Below are 22592 nucleotides of genomic sequence, written 5' to 3' on the forward strand. Positions count from 1 at the left end.
CCAATGGATGCAGAAGGCTGGTTGTAAGCCCAAACATGCAAGTAAATTATATGATTGGAGCTAAATCACAAGATCTTGGATTAACATCAAACATAAAAAGCATTTGCAAACCTAGCAGGTCTCTCCTTTTGGACCTATTGGCTTTGCCTATGATGTTTGGGGTTAGGAGGTGGGTTGCGAGTGGGAAAGTGCACAATGGAGAGAACAATTCAAATTGCAGCGGGGGAGGGATGCACGGGGAAGCACATGAGGGGGAGAGCACCATGGCTACTGCGGACCAGCGGAGGCCCTAGAGGCAGTGAATAGGATTAAAAGATGGCGGACTCGCATTCCAAACAACACAGCGAGTGCAGAGAAGGGAGTAGAGCCTCAGCTCAGAGTGGAAGCTGGACAAAGGGGAGATTCATACCACAGACCAGTGGTTCCCAACCTTTTGACTTCTGTGGAACCCCATTTTATCATTATTTAACCCGGAAAGTCCCACTGAATCATTATTTGAATCCGTGGACACCCCACTAAGTCATTACAGAAGGATGGGGACCTAATCTGTAATTATTATTTAATTTTTTAAGCCGTCGCGGACCCCCTGTGTAGACTACGTGGACCCCCAGGACCACAGGTTGGGAACCACTGCCATTCGCCACTGCATAAAAATACAGACTTCTTTTTGCCCAAGTCAACCCGCGCTGTCCCCTCCGCGCAGCACTTCGGATTCTCTTTCAACAGCGCCATCCCAAGGAATTCTGATGCCCCAGGCACAGCTCATGCTTTGGGCCACGTTTTGGGATCCAAAGAGTTAAACCCTTTTTCATTGCAATCATGCGTGATTCCCGCCAGCATGACTCATCACAGGTGAAGGCTAATATGGGCTATATATAAAATGCATTGACAAAGCCAATAGGTTTCACCTTTTGGATCTTATGTTTGCAAATGCTGTTTGCTGATGGTCTGAAGCATCCTAAAAAATAATAAGAAAAAAAGTGGCTGCATCTATACGTACATTCATGCATCCATGATGATGCATGCAACTACATGAGCTACCACACGTCTGCACCTATGAAACGACATGAGCACCATTTTTTTTCATTTACCGATTTGAGATGGATTGGTAAATTTCATAAACATAATTAAAGTATTACAAATGCATTTTTTCCAAACGCAGCGGCTAGCAGCAATTTGCTCAAGGGCCCGCAAAGAAAGTTATCATATATGATTATATAAAAAGGACTACGAAATAAGGAGGCTGGGAGGAGGGGGGCGGCTGGTGGAGGATATGCTAGCGGAACAGGAAGAAAAATAAAATAAAAAGAAAGCCAGGCAGGAGAAGAGGGGGAAAAAAACGCATGAAAGAGAGAGCAACAAGGGGGGTAGAAGCACACAAGGGAGAGAACAACATGGAACGTGGGGTGTGTATATATTGAGTAGTGGAAGAAGCACACAAGGGAGATGGAAAACACATGCACTCTCATGGAGTGCTTACCAAAAAAAAAGTTGTTCCCTAAAAGTGAGCAGTGTAAGGATACAAGTCAGACAATCAAAACGAAGGTTGAGAACCTATGCTTCAAGTGAGAAACAAACAGAAGAAGAGTAGGGCAAACCACTGAATAAGAAGCAGCAAATGTAGTGGAGGCGACCGCAAATATTAAGGGGCGGGAGAGGAGGAAAAAAATAATAAAATAAAATAAAAACGTACCGTTTCCGCCGCCAACGCCATCTCCAGCCGCCTCGCCCTTTGCTCATTTCCTGTTCTGGTGTCCAAGCATTCACTTGGACACCAGAACACGTTCCCCAGCAATCCTGGCACTGCTTTCATGCCAAAGTTAGCATGAAAGCAGCGCCAGGATTGGTCTGAACGGCTCAAACTGCCACTCAGACACAACCCTGGGGCCTGTGCAGTTTTAACCAGGCCAGCTGTGTAGCACAGTCAGGCTGGAGAAACCTAAGTTCGCATGTGTATTTGGCCGGGCGTCTGAGGCCGGCCAAACACACATGCACACTTAGTGCACTCTCTCCTCATTACCTCCTCCCACCTCCTGAGGCCCAGCCCCGCTCCTCTCTGCACTGCTGGCTGAGCTAGCAGCAGAACAATAAAACACTATTGAAACACTGTTTAATTTTTATGCTGCTTGCTATTAGCCAGGTGGGTGATGCCCCTCTGCCATTGCGGAGGAGCCGCCTCTGAGCAAATCAGAGTGACAATAAAGTGAACCAATAATAAGCAATGGGCAGGCTGTAAGCCCACTGGAAATTCCTGGTAAGGCCACAACAGATCTTTTGCAATCAGAGAGTTTGCACTGTCTGGTAAGCGAAACCTAAAAATATACCCTGCTTTCCTGTCAAGACAGAGGAAGCCTGGACAACTAGATGGTGCTTTTTCTGAACTGGTGTCCAAAGCCTGGAAAGAACCAGATCTCTGCTAGAAGGAACCCAGAAATGCTTGTCCTTCTGTACAGACAAACCGTGCACAACCACGTACAACATATGTGATTCGTGGACACAGTAGTTCTGTGCACGATAACAGATGCTGCACACCCGCATTACGGACACTGTGTGCAGTAAGGTATGGAGCTCGTGAGGGTTGCTGGCTTAGTACAGTGGTTTGTGTCACACAGACCTGTCTCTGAGAAGGTCTCATGTTTTTTTTAACGTGTAGATGAGCAGCAGCACGTTCAGCCAATAACCCCTTCTCACCCTTTGCCACACACTTATCCCAGCAGCGGGTCCATCACTCTAGAGAGTGCCAGACCTGGCAACCTTGGAATAAAATCCATCTGGTGATGCTAAGTGATGGGAGAAGGAGGAGGCTTTAAGGAGCAGCAGAGATTTGTAATTTTTACTATGTAATACTATGTTGGAGGAGCGGCGGGCGGTGCCCTAGGAAGGGAAGAAGCAGTGGGCAAAGTATCGGAGATGGTTCATGTGGTGCATCAAACCATGTGTCATTGCAAGGCCCACCCCCTTGCAGGAAGTTCAATCACAACACGTCATTGCACGGTCCATGCGCCCCTCCCCCCTCTCCTGAAAGGGGCTGGGAACATTGTATGTGATTGAAGTGGGAAAACAGAGAGCAAGCAGGAACCTTTTTAAAGGATCTAATTGCCAGCCTCCCCTATACGTAACTGCACCACTGAGACCCTAGGTCCGGGTATGAAACCATCCACCGCAGCTCTGCATTCAAGGAGTATTGACAGGTTTGCTGCGTGGTCCCTCCTCCTCATGCGCCTGCGACCTTCAGGCCCCTCCCCTACTCCCATACACTGGGTTGTACTGTTGACGGTACAGGGCACGATACTGGTTCTCTACGAACGACCATGTATGTAATGGAGGGATATTTTACAATGTTGATGAGATGCATACAAATTCTCCTAAGGCTTCGGCAGAACAGGTTGTCGAGAAGTCAGAAATATCGTCAAGCCTGATTCACAGTCGTGTCTGGTGACCTGTGATTGCGAGGGGGTGAAATACTTGCCCTGAATTCAAGCAATTGAGGGAAGCGAGCAAGCCCCATATCTTATAAAGTTTTTGAGGGTTTTGATTCTTTTGAAAAAAAAAGTTTGATGAAATGGAAACGTTTACTCATTCGAACCATCTATTTATAGCTTGTAATGCGTAAGATTCACATGCACTGCATACTCCTGCTACCTAGAGTCAGGCGTAGCTGTTTGCAAGTTGCTTTTTTTCGAAGAAGTCTTCAGTCCTGAGATGTTCTGTGGTCCTCCCTTAGCTCACAATGCACCAGGACAGAGACCCCACCAGATTGTTTCTAAACATCATTGGGTTCCAATGTTCATCTTGTGCCCCAAACCACATTTTTCCCATAAATAGCTCAAAGACCATTGGCTCTGAAAGGGCACTCATTAAATACTGAAATGGTTTAATTGTGTGCCAGCTCAATGAAGCTTGACACTCCCCAGGGGTAGACCACATTTTTTTTTCACAATATGCAGCGTTCTCATATCTGACCACAAAAGCCCTCCGCACAGCCTCGATGCAAGAAATACATAATTCAACAAATGGAGCAGAGAGGCTTGACAGGGGATGGTGAGTAGAGTGGTAAGTAGTGGCAGGCTCTCCCTGCCCGCTGACCCCACAGACTGCCTTTGGCGATAGCGCTTTGAAAACCACCGCTATGCATACCCAAAAAGTCCTGGACAGCTCTACTAGGACAAAATGTATCTGCGGAACTCTTGACTTCACTACATAAATGATAATGCACATAATTAGGGGTGGGCGAAATATGTCTGCTCCGCTGGAAGACTTCACGGAGTTCTGCCCACTTCGGTTCCGCTGCGAGAACAAAGTTCGGGCAAAACTCCGCCAACCGCAGTGTTTTTCCTTGTGCGCGGCTCACCAACGTTAAGCTGCCAAGTGCGAGAGAGAATTTGCATTATTAATGGGGGCGACACGACAGAGTAGAAAGAACAAGGACAGTGGAGAGTGAACATGGACAGGGGAGAGACAAGGACGGGGAGAGACAACAAGGACAGAAGAGAGAGAAGAAGGACATAAGAGAGTGAAGAAGGACAGGGGAGAGAGAACTAGGGTGAGGAGAGAGAGCAAGGACAGTGGAGAGAGAGCAAAGACAGGGGAGAGAGAACAAAGACAGAGGAGAGAGAACAAAGACAGAAGAGAGAGAAGAAGGACAGGGGAGAGAGAAGAAGGACAGGGGAGAGAGAAGAAGGACAGGGGAGGGGAGAGAGAACAAGGACAGGGGAGGGGAGAGAGAAGAAGGACAGGGGAGGGGAGAGAGAACAAGGACAGGGGAGGGGAGAGAGAACAAGGACAGGGGAGGGGAGAGAGAACAAGGACAGGGGAGAGAGAACAAGGTCATGGGAGAGACGACAGGGGAGAGAGACCAAGGACAGGGGAGGGGAGAGAGACCAAGGACAGGGGAGGGGAGGGGAGAGAGACCAAGGACAGGGGAGGGGAGAGAGAACAAGGACAGGGGAGGGGAGAGAGAACAAGGACAGGGGAGAGAGAACAAGGACAGGGGAGAGAAGAAGGACAGGGGAGAGAGAAGAAGGACAGGGGAGAGAGAAGAAGGACAGGAAGAAGGACAGGGGAGGGAGAACAAGGGCGGGGGAGGGAGAACAAGGGAGGGGGAGGGAGAACAAGGGCAGGGAGAGAAGACATGGACAGAAGAGAGAGAACATGGACAGGGGAGGGAGAGCAAGGAGAGGGAGGGAGAGCAAGGAGAGGGGAGAAAGAGCAAGGAGAGGGGAGAAAGAGCAAGGAGAGGGGAGAAAGAGAAAGGACAGGGGAGAAAGAGCAAGGACAGGGGAGAAAGAGCAAGGAGAGGGGAGAAAGAGCAAGGAGAGGGGAGAAAGAGCAAGGACAGGGGAGAAAGAGCAAGGACAGGGGAGAAAGAGCAAGGAGAGGGGAGAAAGAGCAAGGACAGGGGAGAAAGAGCAAGGACAGGGGAGAAAGCGCAAGGACAGGGGAGAGAGAGCAAGGACAGGGGAGAGAGAGCAAGGACAGGGGAGAGAGAACAAGGACAGGGGAGAGAGAACAAGGACAGGGGAGAAAGAGCAAGGACAGGGGAGAAAGAGCAAGGAGAGTGGAGTGAAAACAAAGACAGGGGCGAGAAGAAGGGCGTGGGAGAGAGTGCAGACACAGGACTGACATAAGGTCAATAGAAGGTAAAACCAAAGAGAAAGGGCCAAGGGAGAGGGCATAAAGATGGGGAGGGATGAGCGGAAGGGCTGGTGGGCAGGAGCAGAGGGGATTGGGGAGGGGACAGGGAGAGAAAGGGGAGCAGGCGAGGGAGTTGGAGAGGAGGGAGTGAGCCTCAAGGCGGTGAGGGAAGAGCTGTTTCTTACTTGGGGCGGACATCTTTGGTGCGGCTCTCTCCCGCCGTCAGCCCCTCTGCTGGGAGTCTGCGGTCTGCGTCCTTCTCTCGGTTCTCTTCTCCTCTGAGGTGTCTCGTCCTCGGTTCTCTCCCCTCCGGTCCCTCCTTCCCCTCTCCTCGGGGCGGCCGGCCGGCCGGGCTCTGACTCACCTCCGGGGCCCTGTGGAGCACAGACGGGACAGGTGAAAGTCAGGCAGGGCCTGGAATAACCATCAGGGGCCTCTCGGGGCCCAAGGCAGCGGGGGCCCGGGGCGGGGGGTCGACAGGTCCAGGGAGGCCCACTTCACACCCCTATCTACCGGGTACCTCAGGGGTCTCTACGACTCCCCTCCCTCGAGCTGGGGTACGAATGACTCACCAGGGGCTTCTGGGGGTGCCACACACCCCAATAAACGTATTCTCTAATAAATAGTTGGGTACAGGTGATTTCAGTCGGGTATGGTGAGGTGTCTGTCAAACTTCACAAGGATTTCTTTCACAAACACTGTAACAAATACACACCCTCTCTCTGTTTTAAAAGACCCGGAAAATGTTGGATGTGTTTCAAAAATATTGTGTTTTCCGTCACTAAGTACCACTACCCACCGCATTCCCCTCCCTTACCACGGCCCCCGAGGCCCCTCTCACGCGCCCTGCTTGTGGGATAATGTTTGGTAACATTATGCGGCAGCCTGATTCTTGGGGAACCCAAAAGCTCCAAACCCCAAAACTTACTGTCCAAACTACGCCTCTGAAACACTAGAAAACCCTCAGTGACACCCCATGGAGTGTAAATAGAACATCAAGATCTGAGACTGGGGGGGGTGGGGGCGGTCCTCAAACCCCAAGACCACAGGAGAAAGAGGGGGCAATTTACAGGCATTATCGGCAGCAAACTCAGATCAGAAAGTCGCACTGGATGAGTGTAGACGACAGTATCAAACCCTCAACTTGAGGGGCAAGACCCCTGAGGGGGTTCTAGCCAGGTGATGCTGGCTGCTCGCATAGCGCTTATATGACCACGTAAGACTGCTTCTAAGCACGGGCCGAGCTCAGGAATGACGGGAGGAGAGAGGGGGCTAGGCAAACACAGGCAAGCAAGGAGTAGCGCTTATGCGGCACTAAACCTGCTTCTATGTGGAGTGGAGGAACTGAGCGGACCGAGGAAAGGGTGGGGGTGATACCAGGGAGGGATGCTAAGGGCCCTCCGAGGTGAGTGAAACAGGCCCCGAGAGTTTGCTTGAGTGAGGCATGGCTCACACCAGAGGGCAGGAAACAGGTACGGAGGGAGCAGAGAAACACTTAAAAATGTGAACGGACCTGAGAGTCCAGTGGTGTGGAGAGAACACGGCAGGCTCAGAGACTGGAGTCAGACCCTGAGAGTTCACGTGTGTGGAGATAACAGTATAGTACACTCAGTGACTGACTGAGATCGGACCCTGAGAGTCCAGTGCTGTGAAGGTAACAGCAGGCTTAGAGACTGGAGTCAGACCCTGAGAGTTCACGTGTGAGGAGATAACCGTATAGTACACTCAGTCACTGACTGAGATAGGATCCTGAGACTCCAGTGGTGTGAAGGTAACAGCAGGCTTAGAATCTGGAGTCAGACCTCAGACCCTGAGACTACACCTGCGTGGATATAGGACTGCACCCTCAAAGGATGACTGAGAGCCGACCCCGAGAGTTCCTTTGAAAGAAGATAGGACTGCACACTCAGAGAGTGTGATGAGATCCGGAGAGTTCACTCACATGGAGACAGGACTGCACACTCAGAGTAGAATCAGACCCTGAGGATTAATTTGAACAAAGCGAGCACAGCACACTTTGAAAATGGGATCAGACCCTAAGAGTTCACTTGTAGAAACATAGGACTACATACATGAGACTGGATCAGGCCTGACCCTGGCTGTCAGGTATGGTGTTTGGACAGTCAGTGCTGTATGTCTGCACTGCACTATGGCCACCCACATTGGTGCAGCATGCCAAGCCACCGGGAGGATACGTACAGGTGGCAGTGGGATAGCCGAGGACACACCCAGCAGACAACTGTGCATTTGTATTTTTAATGTATTGCCTTTTACAGCGCTCACAATGCTAGGAAGCAGCTTCAGTGCGCTATGCATAATAGACCAAAAATGTGCCTGGGTCTATTCCAGACCTTATTTCAATTGTATTGCTGATTTTCCCACAGCTCTGACTGTGGGAGTCTGCCTCGGTATTTACCACAATTTCTGGTCAGCACTCCCTGATGTAACTATGACCCCCTGGAAATTCCCCCCTGTTGTTACCTCCTGACCCTGTGGGACAGCCCCACTCTGCTGGAATATGTTGACCCAGGCAGTAGGCCCAGCCAGCGTTCATAGTCTGCAGTCTAAATCAAATCAGAAAAATGCTGATGAATGTTTTTCCACCCAGCTCGTAATTTTTAGCGATTTTGGGACCTCCAGAGCACCGCCTCATCTGGTTTGACTCCGAGCCCACAGGCCTCGGGACTGGGAAACATGTGACCAGACCAGTTATCAGGCTTTCTCGCGAGATCTTGCCGTCCACGGGAGCCCTGAGCAGTGTCAGAGGTCAATCTGCCTGTGATCCCTACTGGCGCAGCCAGGATGCTGGATCTTTGGAGCGCCTTGATTGGCCAAGACTCCCTGGGTGTGCAAGACACCCCACTCAAGCTATTGATTTGCTCCTAGAAGGTGATGTTTGTTTACTTTTAGTTAAAGTTTACAGCTTTTATGTAGCGTGGAGTACACGTCACTGTCAACGTCAGCGTGCTTTGCATCCAAGTAGATAAATATACAATTAAAGACTTTTCACCGACACTGCATGCAGGTAGACAAAAAAATAAACATAGGCCCTCATTACGACTTTGGCGGTCTTAAAAAAGACCGCCGAAGCCGCGGGAGTCAGATCCAGTGCTGGTGGTATGGCTGGCCCCCTATTATGACTTTTCCGCTGGGCCAGCGGACGGAAACAGTGTTTCCGTCCACTGGCCCAGCGGAAAAGTCACATCAACATTGAAGCCGGGCCATAATAGAGCCGGCGGCAATGTTGATGTGCAGCGGGTGCAGCAGCACCCGTCACGCATTTCGCTGCCCAAAATTCGGGTGGGAAACTTGGTAGCTATGTACAATCATTTTGACACAGCTTGAGGGTGGCTGATAACAGATTAAAGAGGTAAAGGGACCGTCAGGCTATTCGGAGTGTTCAGCTCATAAGTAACTTCCCGGCTACTGAAAGAAAAAAAGGCATTTCAGCTGCTCTTTTGCTATGTTTATCCTGTTCAAAGCCAGGTATGCTTGAGCTTACGTTCGTGAACGGTCCTGCATGCTGAAAGGACTGTTCAGCAGGATCTCTTTCCTGAAGGCAGTGTATGTTGTTGGGACAGCTGGTTGGGGGGGGGGGGGGGGGGGGGGGGTTCCATATTTTTGGTGCACACCCAGAAAAGAACGGAGTTGTTTTTTGGTTGATTTTCCAGGTTGTTAGGACAGAAAAATCCACTGCATGGTAAGGGACGTGTATCCCTGCCCTGAGTGTGCAAATTAATTGTTGTCAGTATCCCTAATGCTGATTTTTGTTGTCGTAGGCGAACACGAATCATGCATGTGCACCATGACATAGGCCAGTCTTACAAACTGGGATTTGTTGGATCAGAAAGGGGGCCAAAGAGCTGCCCTCATTACGGTAAAAGGAACTAAGCAGCACAAATGCGGTTTAGGCAGCATAACATGGGGTGATCAGTGGCAGTGAACAGGCCCATTGTAACCTGTGGTCCTGGGATGCGGTCTACAGGCTCGCTTGCATTTTTAAAGGTCAGTTGCAGGGTGCCTAACTCACCCTTGGCCTGCATGCGTTAGAAGTGCTGCGCAGCGCAGGAGTCGTGACTCTGCACTGGTTGTACGTGTGCTTAGGAAGGAGGTGCATGGTTAGAGCAGTGCAGTGCATGCATGGAGTATGGCTGAGGGCACGTGTGCCTGTAACGGTGCACTGCATGGAGGACCCTGGGTTCCATTTTGGGAAGCCTGGGCCTCCCTGGTGAAGACAGAAGGGGGTAGCAGAATTCCCCCAGACAGATTTGAGAATTGCTGCATTCCTGGAGCTCAGTGGGACACACTGGAGATGGGAGAGCAAGGCTCCCCTGAACACTTCAAACGCTGCTCTTCGATTGGGTGAGAGATCACAATGAAGGGGCCTGGACACATCTCAGGAAGGTGATGGGGTTGATAAGGGAAACATAAGGGACTGGCAGCCCAGGATTAACCTTTTAATGCACGTATCACTGTGGCTGACATCGAGGTGTGACGCTGGTCACTCCCATGGCCTGTGCTGTGGAGCTCTCAGCTTTGGAGACTCTCATACAGTGATAGACTCCCTTTCAAAAGGAAGAGGGAGAGAAGTTTGTACTTCAAAACACGCAGAACCCGAACATAAAACTTCAAAGACCCAGACCCTGAATCACACTTGGTGACCAGAAATGGACTCTAAGAACGGGAGTTTGAGACACCAAAATGTCATCTGTCAAGCAGCCAGGTGAGCTGTGTGAGGAGGGAGGGGAAGCTCTGCAAGACTTCTGCCTGCGACCAGGACTGGAGGCCACGGCCTGCTGGTCAAGGGGGCTCCCCCCAAGAAAGCAAGACCATCTGTTTTGGAGCCCAGTGGACCTGCGCCTTTCTGATTGCCAAGCCAAGTGTGCCCTGCGAGGAAGAGCAAAGCGTTGGAGGGAGCGCGGTCCAAAGCAAGCCCTAACGAGTGGTCTCCCGGAGCGAGGTATCGGCAGACGGCTGCTGCACCGAGTGGATCATTGCCTGTGTGCAGATTCAAGTCAGGGCCCTCGCACGCCTGGAGAGGGCCATCGTGAAGATAGCCGTGAGCAGAGTGCCATGCGGGAAAAGTAAAACTTGTTCAGCACCATTGTGACAACCTTGTTCACCAGGCGTGGAAAATACTACCAGATAACGAGCGCCAAATCCTGTACGAAACTTTAGCAGCCACTCTGTACGCCAGGAAAGGCTGTCGTGGTATGGACTGCAGTACGGTGAGGGCCAGCGTCTGGTTGGTTGTGTTGTAGCAAGCCTGTATGCTCGAAGTGGCTGTGGTACTAAGAGTGCTGTGAGGATTTGGCAGTCACAAGACAACTTTTAAGTGAGGTGACTCATAGGTCACAAAGAAGCATTGAGGGTTGCACCTCACCTGCCCCAGAGATCTAGCAGGAAGAGGACCGGAGCATTTCCAATCGCATTTAGGGCAGACGGCTTAAGCTCAAAGTACAGCATGCATGTGGTGGGTGCTACCACGAGTGGTGCTGTTATTGTGTCTGTGGTCACAGGGCTGAAAACTGTGGTGGCGAGGGGAAGAATGCGAGTCAGAGCCCACAGGTTACAGTAATCTGATGCTGTAAATTGCTCCCAAGGACCCTTGTGGCATTCTTGGGTGGAGTAGTGTACTCGGCCACCCCCTAGGCCGGCTGTAGCTGCCAAGATAAAAGCTGAATAATGTCTTGGAAAGGAGCTGGATCCACAGGGGTGGACGGTACTAACGTCATCCATGAGACAAGCCGCTGTTGCAACAAGAGGCTCTTAAAGTGTCCAAAGTGAGACAAGTGGTGGACATGAGGCAGGCCAGCGGGGATGGACTGTGTAAAAGTCATCCTGGATACACACAGTTACTGTAGAGGGAAAGTCGGCTGTACCAATCCTGGATTAATCTCTGCATCCTGGCCCCCCACCAAGACTCTTGGCGGTCCCCTTTTCACTTGCATAACTTTGCTGTTCTTGCCTAAAGAACTGGAGTGCATGGGGAACAGAAAAAGAGTGACCTGGATGCAGGGGCCTAACTTTAGGGGGCTGTTTGGGGTGTTACACCCCCTAAAAATGTTTTCTGTAGTAAATAGTTGGGTACAAATGCTTTCAGTTGGATTTCACCTGGGAGTTTTACATGCCCATATTGAGACAACTAGACAGACAGAAAGAGACACACACACACAATCGCGTTTGTTTTGTAGTATTTAAAAAATGCTGACTGGTTTGAAAAAAAAATTGATTCTAACAAACTGCCCACCTCTCTCTTTCCACTTTGCCCTTAAGTCCCCCTCATGTCATGATTATCATCCAATGTGTTATTACAAAATATCCAGCGTGAATGGTGCGAACTCTTAGGCTCACACCCTAATCTTTCCGAGCACGCTACGCCCCTGCCTGGTAGATGGAGGACAGGGCAGAGGACATCGTGCTGAATGTAGGTGTCACGGGGTGCCACAAAAAAATAATAACTGGAGTATTTCCCTGCAGGAAAGTCAGCAGCTTGTGTGCCATGCTGAACTTCCTGCGTTGACGTCACACTGAATCCATAACCAAGATGGCGGCTGTTGTTTACTGACCGGAAGTGACGTAATTAGGCAAGGCAGTTCTCTCGAAGTCCTAGAAGCAGCTGGGACCTTGTGTTTGCAACAAGAAGCTGCCTCTTCTGGCCCTTGGCCGGGTGAGCTACTGTTCACTGCTTAGCAGACAAGCTCTGGGCCGTGTTACCAGTGAGAGACACAAAGTAGCAACCGTGGCAACGAGGTTACAAACTGTCCCGCACAAAGTAACACTAACGCGACAAAGAAGCAAGAGACGCCACATCTTCAGGCCTCCTATGAAAAGAGGTGGTGTTGTTATCAGCCCGTTTCTTTTCACAGGTTTTGCTGTTACTCACGCGCACGCGGCTGCTGTGGGGTGACGCGCAAACCTACAGCCGTGTACCGACCTAGGAGGGATGGCGGCTAGTGCCCGCCCCACGAGTGGCATACACAGGGGGTCCGGCAGCGAATGGCGGGGAGAGGCCTGGGAAAGGGAAAGGGAGCGAGTGGTCACTTAGTGGCCACAGGACATGCGGGTTTTAAATGGCCCAATCACGGGGGGCATGGCCACATGCAGGGACAACAGGCACCAGGGGAATATCGGGTACCCAGCCACCCCAGGTTTAATGGGCATCGCGGCCGCAGCAGCATTAGGGCCCGGGCGGGGCGGTGCAGGGCCTTGATAGTGAAACAAAGGGCAGCTACCCAGATAGGGGCTTCTGGGATGCCTCACGCAGGGACACGTGCATATGGCTAAGCCGGGTCCTTCGGACGTCGCACCGCAGGGACGCTCGGCAAGAGCGGGATTTGCAAGGCGGTAACAACAGATCTCCTGACAATAAAGGGAAAGGGGGCATTGGCCCGGACAGGGTCCTTGGGATGACTCAGGGCAGGGACACTGAAGACAAACGTAGTGTAGACTGTAGAATACAAACACAACACACCCTCTGTAGACTGCAGACTCAATATACCCTCTGTAGACTGCAAACGCAAGGCACCTTGAGAATACTGCAAAAAAAATGCCCCCTGTAAACTGCAAACACAATGCACCCCATAGATTGCAAACGCAATGCACCTTCTGGAGACTGCAGGCTCAATGCACCCTCTGGCGACTGCAGGCTCAATGCACCCTCTGGCGACTGCAGGCTCAATGCACCCTCTGGCGACTGCAGGCTCAATGCACCCTCTGGCGACTGCAGGCTCAATGCACCCTCTGGCGACTGCAGGCTCAATGCACCCTCTGGCGACTGCAGGCTCAATGCACCCTCTGGCGACTGCAGGCTCAATGCACCCTCTGGAGACCGTAGGCTCAATGCACCTTCTGGGGACTGCAGACTCAATGCACCCTCTGGCGACTGCAGGCTCAATGCACCCTCTGGAGACCGTAGGCTCTATGCACCTTCTGGGGACTGCAGACTCAATGCACCCTCTGGCGAATGCAGGCTCAATGCACCCTCTGGAGACCGTAGGCTCAATGCACCTTCTGGGGACTGCAGACTCAATGCACCCTCTGGCGAGTGCAGGCTCAATGCACCTTCTGGAGACTGCAGACTCAATGCACCTTCTGGAGACTGCAGACTCAATGCACCTTCTGGAGACTGCAGACTCACTGCATGGGTGACTGATTGCCCAACTGACATTGACGATTTGTCTTCACTCAGTAAGTGGCTATCTAGCACTTTTATGCATTTTTGAATAGGAGAAGTAGTGGTTACGTCCTGATGAAGCGTCATGGGATCATTTGTTGCCCATCAAGACGCGAAACATGTTGACCATAGTTCTATAGTATTAGGCACACTACCTTTTTCCTCTGTGTAGAGTGCAGTGGGACATCATCCCCATATTCACTCCCTTTGTTCTTTTCATCTTGGCCTGAACCTTTCCCTGATTCATTAAAGTGATGTTTAAGGCTCAGAACTTATTTTAACTCTTTTAGTCTCTCCTATCCCTTTATAGACTACACACTTAAGGTACCCTCTGTACACTACAGACTCAATGCACCCTCTGTAGACTACAGACTCAATACATCCTCTGTAGACTTCAGTCTGAATGCACCCTCTATAAACTACATACGCAATGTCCCCTCTGTACACTACAGATGCAATGCACCCTCTGTAGACTGCAGACAAAATGCACCCTCTGCAGATTGATAACTCAATGAACCCTCTGCAGACTGCAAATTCAATGCACGCCCTGCAGACTCAATGCACACTCTGTAGGTTGCAGACTCAATGCACCTCCTGTAGGCCTCCAAGTCTATGTACCCTCTGTGGGAAGCAGACTCAATGCACCCTCTGCAGACTCAATATGCAGTGTAGGCTGCAGACTCAATGCACCATCTGCAGACTACAGACTCAAGGCTCCTTCTGTAAACTGCATACTCAATGCAATCTCTATAGACTACAGACTCCACGCACCCTCTAACACAGTGGACTCAAGCCTTCTCTCTGATAACAGCTACTTCAGTTGAACTAAAATGATCACAAGATACTACTATTATTATTAATATTATTATAATGACCATATCAAACAAGATTACATCAGTGCCACCATACCCATCACCAGCAGCGATCTCCCCAGTTCATCAAAGACGGTTGACAGAAATAATATTTAAAGGTGCTGCCAATGGGAATCACCTCTATGTTGGTACTTATCAGCCTTAGATGCGATGTCCCTGGCACCAAGGTAATAACACCTGGAATAAGACTCCACAATGCCGTATGATTTATTACTCTGTTATTAGCTTTAAATATATTTTGTGATTTCAACAGTTTTTCTCTAAAAGTCATCTCATGAGTTTGAAAAGTAGACATTTATCTTCTCAAATATATGCTTTTAAATGTTGGTACAGATCCACTGATTCAACCCAGCAAAAGCTACAAACTCAGTATGCTGAACTGCACACAACAGAGCTGCTTATGAAGAACTGGGGACCTAAGAGTAGCTCGCAAGCTAGTCGTTGGAGAAGCCTGCACTGAACAATGCACCCTCTGGATACTGCAGCCCAATGCTCGCTCCGTTGACCACAGAATTAATGCACCCTCTGTAGATCCCAGAAAGGATGCACACTGTGTGAACCACAGCTTCAATGCACCATCTGTAGACCACAGCAACAATGCACCATTTGGAGACTGAGAAGTTAATGCACCTTCCACAAATTGCAGACCCAGTGCACTGTCTAAAGGCTGCATATTAAATATAACCTCTGTAAAAAGTAGATGAGGAATGCTGGGATACCCCCTCTCTCTGGTAGAACATAAGCTTTACTTACCCAGCATTCTGCCTGCACTACCAAGCCCCCGGAGGCACAGGAGTGTGGGTGGCGCGTGATGAACGGGACAAGACAACAGGTCCAGGAGTAATGAAGATTACCAGTAAGTAATAACACATTACCCCCATCTCCCTCTAGTCCTCGTCCCATTAATCGCCAAAGTGGAGAATACCCAAGCAGGCACATTCCAGCCTGCTGCGAACCGCGCAGACTCAACACAAACCCACGAGAAGGGATACTGAACAATCAACACAGTACTCCAAACAAGAAGAGAGAGAACCACCCCATAGGCTGAAAAAGACAAGAAGGGCACCACAGCCCTACAGGCGTTTTGTACCCCTAGACGCCCAACCTAAGTGAGGGCCAACCAAGAGACCACCGAAAAGGAGAAAAGTGGAACAGCAGCCACCTCCAGAGACACACATGGGGTGTAACAAAGGCCTGCAGACCAGAATACCGCACAGTCACTGCCAGAAACCGGGGAAACCCCATCACAGTAGCCAATGCCGTACAAAGACCATACGGAGAGCTGACGCAGAAACAGGGCAGAAAGGAAAGGGAAGGGAAGCAACCAAGGATGCACCATAGTCAACCCCTCAGGAATGCAAATCCACGACCACCAGAGTGAACCAGGAACAAGCAGGGACCAACCGGAGCTCGTACTGGCAACAAGGCAGAAACAGGGCAACAACGCCACCGGAGGAAAGAAGCACAACAGACAACAGGGCCAGGAGGCCGACAGAGCCAGGGGGCTGACAGATACCCCCCCCCTCCCCCCCCCATGAACCCCTTTGGACAACAGGCCCAAGAGGGGAGGCAGACCCTGGAGAGAGGAAGCAAGTAGAGCTAATTAAGGAAAACCACAGCATCCGCACACTAACTAGCGCATGGCTGTCTAGGCAAAAAGAAAAAAAACAGTACCTGGAAGAAAGCAACCCCAGACAGAGGGCAACTCCTGTCAACTCCTGAGAACTAAATCGCCAAATGAGAGAAACACAACCATCACCCCCTCCAACAATCAACAGAGGAAAACAGCAGGAGAGAAGGACTAAGAAATTAACCGTCCATGAATAACCAAAAAAACACTTACACCCAGTAGGCAGAGCCTACCACCAAGGCCGCACCACCGGAGGCAAACCACCATAGCGGGACAAAACCTGCATGAAAGCACGAGCAGCGGCACCACTGGCATCCCAGAGAAGGCCCAGTTGACAGGACCAGCGCGCCCGACAGGAAAAAGCCCTGAAGGCGGCCACTCAAGACCAAGAACAGGCAACCTAGCGAGAAACTAGGGCAGAGCCAGAAACAAGGGAACCCCAGCAACAGAAAAGCCCCCAACAGGCACAAGAAGACCCACAAAGTCGCCAAAACAAAAGGCCCTAAGCGAAGACAACAGAAGAACCCATAACGTGTTAACAGCCCAAAAAAACTGTTGCGGGAACAGGACCCTGGCCAAGAATCCCAGAGCCAGAAAAGCAAACACCAACCCCGTGTGGGGAACCATGCGACAGCCGGCCCCAACCAATGACAGAGTTGGCAATCAGGGATCAACAGACACCAGGCCTAGGAGTCACAAACAAAGCGAAGGGGCCGCACACCAGAGACAGACCAGTAAGAAGCCAAGCGACCAAAGGAGGATAGAAAAGACACTCTGGAAAGGAAGGAGTACCACCAGAGGGTACACCACCCCGGGAACATATGCGCAGTGGACCGGAAACCAATACTGGGATACCCAGTAATATGTACTCCGCCAATCAGCCCCACCTGGAAGAGTCCTACAGCACACAGGGAAGAAACACGTGTAAGAGTCCCACCCCGAAAGTGACACAGCCGACAAACAAGCCCAGAGCCGCCAAACTGCACACCAGTCAAAACAACACAGAAGAATGGCATATGAAAGCGGGCAACACCCAAACAACAGTAATCCACTAAAGAGAAAAACACCATGCAGAGGCGCCATCAAATGACCCTTGATGGACAGACAAGAAGCAGGAAGCACCCTAGATGCGGAGGAAGGCAACATGATCCCCACGTCCAAAAGAGACCGTAGCCAGGCCGGGGAACAACCCAGGACAACACCCCGTCTGCATGCGCACCAACATAGGGGGAGGACCCTATACTGGGGCGGGCACCCAGGTGACAACACACCACCCATGAGAACAAGACACAGACCCAGAGCACACAGCAAGCGCCGCCTGGGAAGCAGACAGAGAGGTGAGACATCAAATAAAATGGGTCATCACCCCCTAGGTGAACCCGAAGTATGCCCCACCAGACTGGCCACAACAAAGCAGGCCAGAAGATGAAAAAACAAGTGGTGACACACCATTCCCACAGAACACAACCTACCAGGAGAAGGGATGGGCATAAGAAAGAAGGAGTACCGCCCCAAAGACAGACAAATGCTCAAAGACACACCTGGGAAGAACCCCCAACACACATCAGAAATGGGTGGAACAGTAACTATCAGACGACAGGAAGTCCCAAAAACGCTGTGGTAAACCAACAGCCCAAGGCAAGCACAAGTGGCGTCCCAAGCCCGCACCAACAAGGCTGGATCCGCCAAGTGCAGACTACACCAGGTGCCGCCCGAGAGGCCCAGATTTTTGAAGGTGCTTGGAAGAACCCTAGCTCCAGCGTAAAAGACAAAAAATGGAGGGGGGCTAAGAGAGCAATCTGGAATCAAGGACATAAATACTGCCTGCCACACCTGGAGGAGAAAGAAATTCAAATACTGGATATGGAATGACAGACACAAGCACATGCAATGCAGACTAGAGTGACCACTGCTCTACCAGCAAAAGCTCTTGGAATGTCACCCACAAGGTGGATGCTAATCACAGCGCGTCACACAGTACGACCCCGCAAAAAATGAAAGAACAGGCAGCTCAACTGCAACACCCACAGAGAACCGATGTCTTCTAGTCTGAAGGCCAGTAACCTGTACCGCCTGCCATGGAGAAGGCAGCCCAAAGGAGTTACCACTAGACAAGGGAAACTAACAGAAACGCAGCAGGAGCCTCAACCATTCGCATGAGAGAATGGCACCATTAGGGATGCACAGGAGGTAAACATCTTCAGGCACACCTGGAGCAGACCCTGATGTCGCAGGACGAGGGTCCGTGATCATGACCACTACGCCACTGTGGACTCCGTGTCATGGAAACAAGTAGAGACCCTAGCTTGATGTCACCGGACACCAGGCCGTGACCACCACCCAAATAGCAGCATGGCCCCTGGGAAGCAAAAATAGAGAAACCGGCAAGTGGTACTTACCCCAGGATCAGCCAGCCGCCAAAATGGAAAGCGTGCATTCCACGCATGCTCGGCAACAACAGTATCTCAAGGAGGAAGTCAGGCAAGCTCCCTGCTTCCTTTGCACGGCTCCCGGCTGCCCAGACTGCTTGAGACATGGAAACCAGACCACCACCGCTGACAGCTGAGGACACCGCTGAAACAGAACCTTCAGCTCTAAAGGGAGGTCCTATGATATGCGCCCCCGATGACTACCTCTCTGTAAAGGAGCCACACAACAGAGCGCTACCCCAGTAATCCCAGCAGACTGCAGGGTAGTGCACCTGGAACAACAGTTGTCGTAACCCAGCAGGAACGACATCCTCAAGTCCTCGTCCTGTCGGAAGACAGAATAAAGAAGAGGCGGAAGGCTGGGTATGTACCGCTTATGTATTTCCAGAGGGAGGGGGTGTGGAGGGGATATCCCAGCATTCCGCATGTACTTTTTTTCTGTCGTGGTGATAGTTATCTCCACTTAGTGATGAATGGGATGAGGACTAGAGGGACCAGGGGTAATAATGGCTAATGTTTTTCTTTAAGTTGGCCTTGTGAGCCTATATAATTGATTCGCTCTATGGTAGCTCGTTATAATCTCTCCACTCGCTGTTTGTCACCTGTTTTAACTTAACTTGTACTTTGCAATGTAAAGAAAAGTATTTTCTGTGTGATTGGTATTATAAAAATATTCACTGACGGCCTAGAACTGGGGGTGTATATAAAATGTTTAAATGAATCAATTCAATAGGCCGGATAACCCCTTCCCTGCCATCTCCGCAGACCGCAGAATGTCCCGCTCCCTAGAGTGCTGCACAACTGCATTATCCCTCACTCGCCCATGAACCAGCGCACCCCTCCCTTTCACTAGCACCCGCTGCACCCACACACCCCTGCTTGTACTGCACCACTTCCTACCACACCCATGAAGAGTGGGGCACCCATCACTGCGACCTTTGTATGCTGCGGCACCAGTCCACACCCTTCCATATAGTATAGGACCAGTCCCTGCGACCTTTGTACGCTGCGGCACCAGACCACACCCTTACATGTAGTGGAGGACCACTCCCTGCAACCTTTGTATCCAAATCCTTACATATAGTACAAGACAACTCAATGCAACCTTTGTATGCTATGGCACCACTCCAAACCCTAACATATAGGGCCTGATTCTAACTTTGGAGGACGGTGTTAAACCGTCCCAAAAGTGGCGGATATACCACCTACCGTATTACGAGTCCATTATATCCTATGGAACTCGTAATACCGTAGGTGGTATATCCGCCACTTTTGGGACGGTTTAACACCGTCCTCCAAAGTTAGAATCAGGCCCATAGTACAGAACCAGTCCCTGCGACCTTTGTACGCTGCGGCACCACTCCGAACACGTGCATATAGTACAGGACCACTCCCCGCAACATTTGTATCCAAATCCTTACATATAGTACAAGACAATTCAATGCAACCTTTGTAAGCTGCGGCACCACTCAGAACCCCCACATATAGTACAGGACCAGTCCCTGCGACTTTGTACACTGCGGCACCAGTTCACACCCTTCCATATAGTATAGGACCAGTCCCTGCGACCTTTGTACGCTGCGGCACCAGTCCACACCCTTCCATATAGTATAGGACCAGTCCCTGCGACCTTTGTACACTGCAGCACCAGTCCACACCCTTCCATATAGTATAGGACCAGTCCCTGCGACCTTTGTACGCTGCGGCACCATTCCACACCCTTACATGTAGTGGAGGACCACTCCCTGCAACCTTTGTATCCAAATCCTTACATATAGTACAAGACAACTCAATGCAACCTTTGTATGCTATGGCACCACTCCAAACCCTTACATATAGTACAGAACCAGTCCCTGCGACCTTTGTACGCTGCGGCACCACTCCGAACACGTGCATATAGTACAGGACCAGTCCATGCGACCTTTGTACACTGTGGCACCACTCCCGTAATCTAACATATAGTACAAGACTACTCAGTGCGACCGTCACATGCTGCAGCACAAATCTGTACCTTTACATGTAGTGCAGGACCACTCACTGCGACCTTGGTATGCTCCATTATCCACCTATTCCTCATACACTGCAACATCCCTCCTTCCACACTTGCAGTGTCAGTGCCGACACCCCTCACAGGTCCCCATGCACTGCACCAACACTCCTTTCCACGGTTGCTCGGCCTGTTCCTGCATGTCACTGTTCTTCAAACACTGCAGAACTCCCTCACTTCCCCACGCACTGCAGCAAACAGTACCACTGGGTACCGCAGCACCCCTGACAGTTCCACATGCACCACAGCACCTCCACAGTTCCCCATGCACCACAGCAGCTCTTCCTTCCACCATTACTGGTAATGTTCCTGCACCCCACAGTCCCCCGTGTACTGCAGCACCCCTGACAGTCCCCCGTGTACTGCAGCACCCCTGACAGTCCCCCATGCACTGCAGCACCCCTCAGTTCCCCATGCACCGCAACACTCCCAACAGCTCCCCATGTACCACAGCACCCCTGACAGTCCCCCATGCACCACAGCACCCCCGACAGTTCCCCAAGCACTGCAACACCCCTCACGCACTGCAGCACCCCTCACAGGCCCCGCAGCACCCCTCACAGGCCCCGCAGGAGTCCTCCCTTCCACAGTCACTGGGCCTGTACTGTGTTGCTTTGTTTTGCTTCTTGGATCAGACTTCTGAAGCTGGAGTCACATATTTCTGCTCCTCGCCCCAGCATTCTCCTTCCCACCCACATCTATCCCAGCCTTTCCATGGCTCCTTCCGCCTCCACTCACCTCCCCAAACACACACGGCCACACCCTCCCCAGCAGGTCCTGCCGAGGCCCAGGAGGAGGAATGCGAGCCCGAGGCGGGTAAATCCGGCCAAGTGGTAAATGGTTTTGGGGGCTGGTTTCAGCAACAGGGTCTTGGCTGTCGGCACTGTTAACCTCTGACCCTCCAGCAGTGGGCGCGAGCTCCCCTTACACCCCTCTGTCAACCTCCAGATCTCATCCTCACCCTCACTCCAGCTCTGCCAAGTTTTCCAGGTCCATTCCTGATGTGCTGCTCCAGTCCAGGGTTTTCCTTTGAATTCTGGGACTTGTAGTCTTGCTTATTCCATTATAAAACAAGGACTACAAGGCCAAGAATTCAAAGGAAAAAAAACTGGACTGGCGCAGCACCTCACGCATGAACCTGGTACAATGTACTGACTTAATTTACATCGACTTTCCACCACTAACTCACAGATCTTCCTGCAGCCTACATCCCTCCCCCCGCATACCTATGACGAGGCTCCTCTGACACCAGACACAGCAGAAGCCCTCGGGCTTTGCAAGAATTTCGAGCAATTCCACCCCCCCGCCTGACTCACAGAAAGATCTCTGTGCTGAAGATGACTCGGTAATAAACAAAAGCTGCAGGCCTTTGAAACTAAGCAATGGCAGGTTTTAGTCACAGCAAATCTCACCAAAGAGAGGCCCAGACAGAGGCTGCACAGTGACAGGCAAACAGCAAAATAATATTTAAATGCCCTGGTTACAGACTCTTATTAAAGTTGGATAAAGTTCAGATGGCTGCTCAAACACTCACAAAAATGCCATGGAGGCATCTCTGCGTTGGGCACAGCCTGGCACTGACGGTACCAACCTGTACCTCCTACTGACCACCTAAAGGGAGGCATCATAGCCCCTGTCAGACTGCCAGATTCTCCCATCAAAGGGTTTTCACTCTCAGAATTGGGCCCAGGTAATCACTGATACAGAATGAAGATTGTCATGGAAAATCCCATTCAGGAATAGGCTACACCAGGGGTGCGCCCTCGCTTTTCTCTCTGTTTATTGCTGACTTACCGACATTATT

The 22592-nt window shown here is 51.0% G+C and overlaps 1 protein-coding gene across 3 annotated transcripts in view; it reads right to left on the bottom strand.

Moving 5' to 3' along the window:
* Positions 1 to 22592, bottom strand: part of LOC138266885 (phospholipid scramblase 2-like) — a 70593-nt gene that overhangs the window by 23553 nt on the left and 24448 nt on the right. For 2 of the 3 annotated variants that reach the window (XM_069215611.1, XM_069215612.1), the window contains one exon: positions 5820 to 6008. The exons of the other annotated variant lie outside the window; for it this stretch is intronic. In XM_069215611.1, coding sequence (XP_069071712.1) covers positions 5820 to 5832 — 13 coding nt within the window. In that variant the 5' untranslated portion in view covers positions 5833 to 6008. The remainder of the gene's footprint in view (positions 1 to 5819; positions 6009 to 22592) is intronic. 3 annotated transcript variants of the gene reach the window in all.

The sequence above is a fragment of the Pleurodeles waltl genome, chromosome 12 (assembly GCF_031143425.1).
Source record: "Pleurodeles waltl isolate 20211129_DDA chromosome 12, aPleWal1.hap1.20221129, whole genome shotgun sequence".
In the NCBI taxonomy this organism is placed as follows: Eukaryota; Metazoa; Chordata; class Amphibia; order Caudata; family Salamandridae; genus Pleurodeles; species Pleurodeles waltl.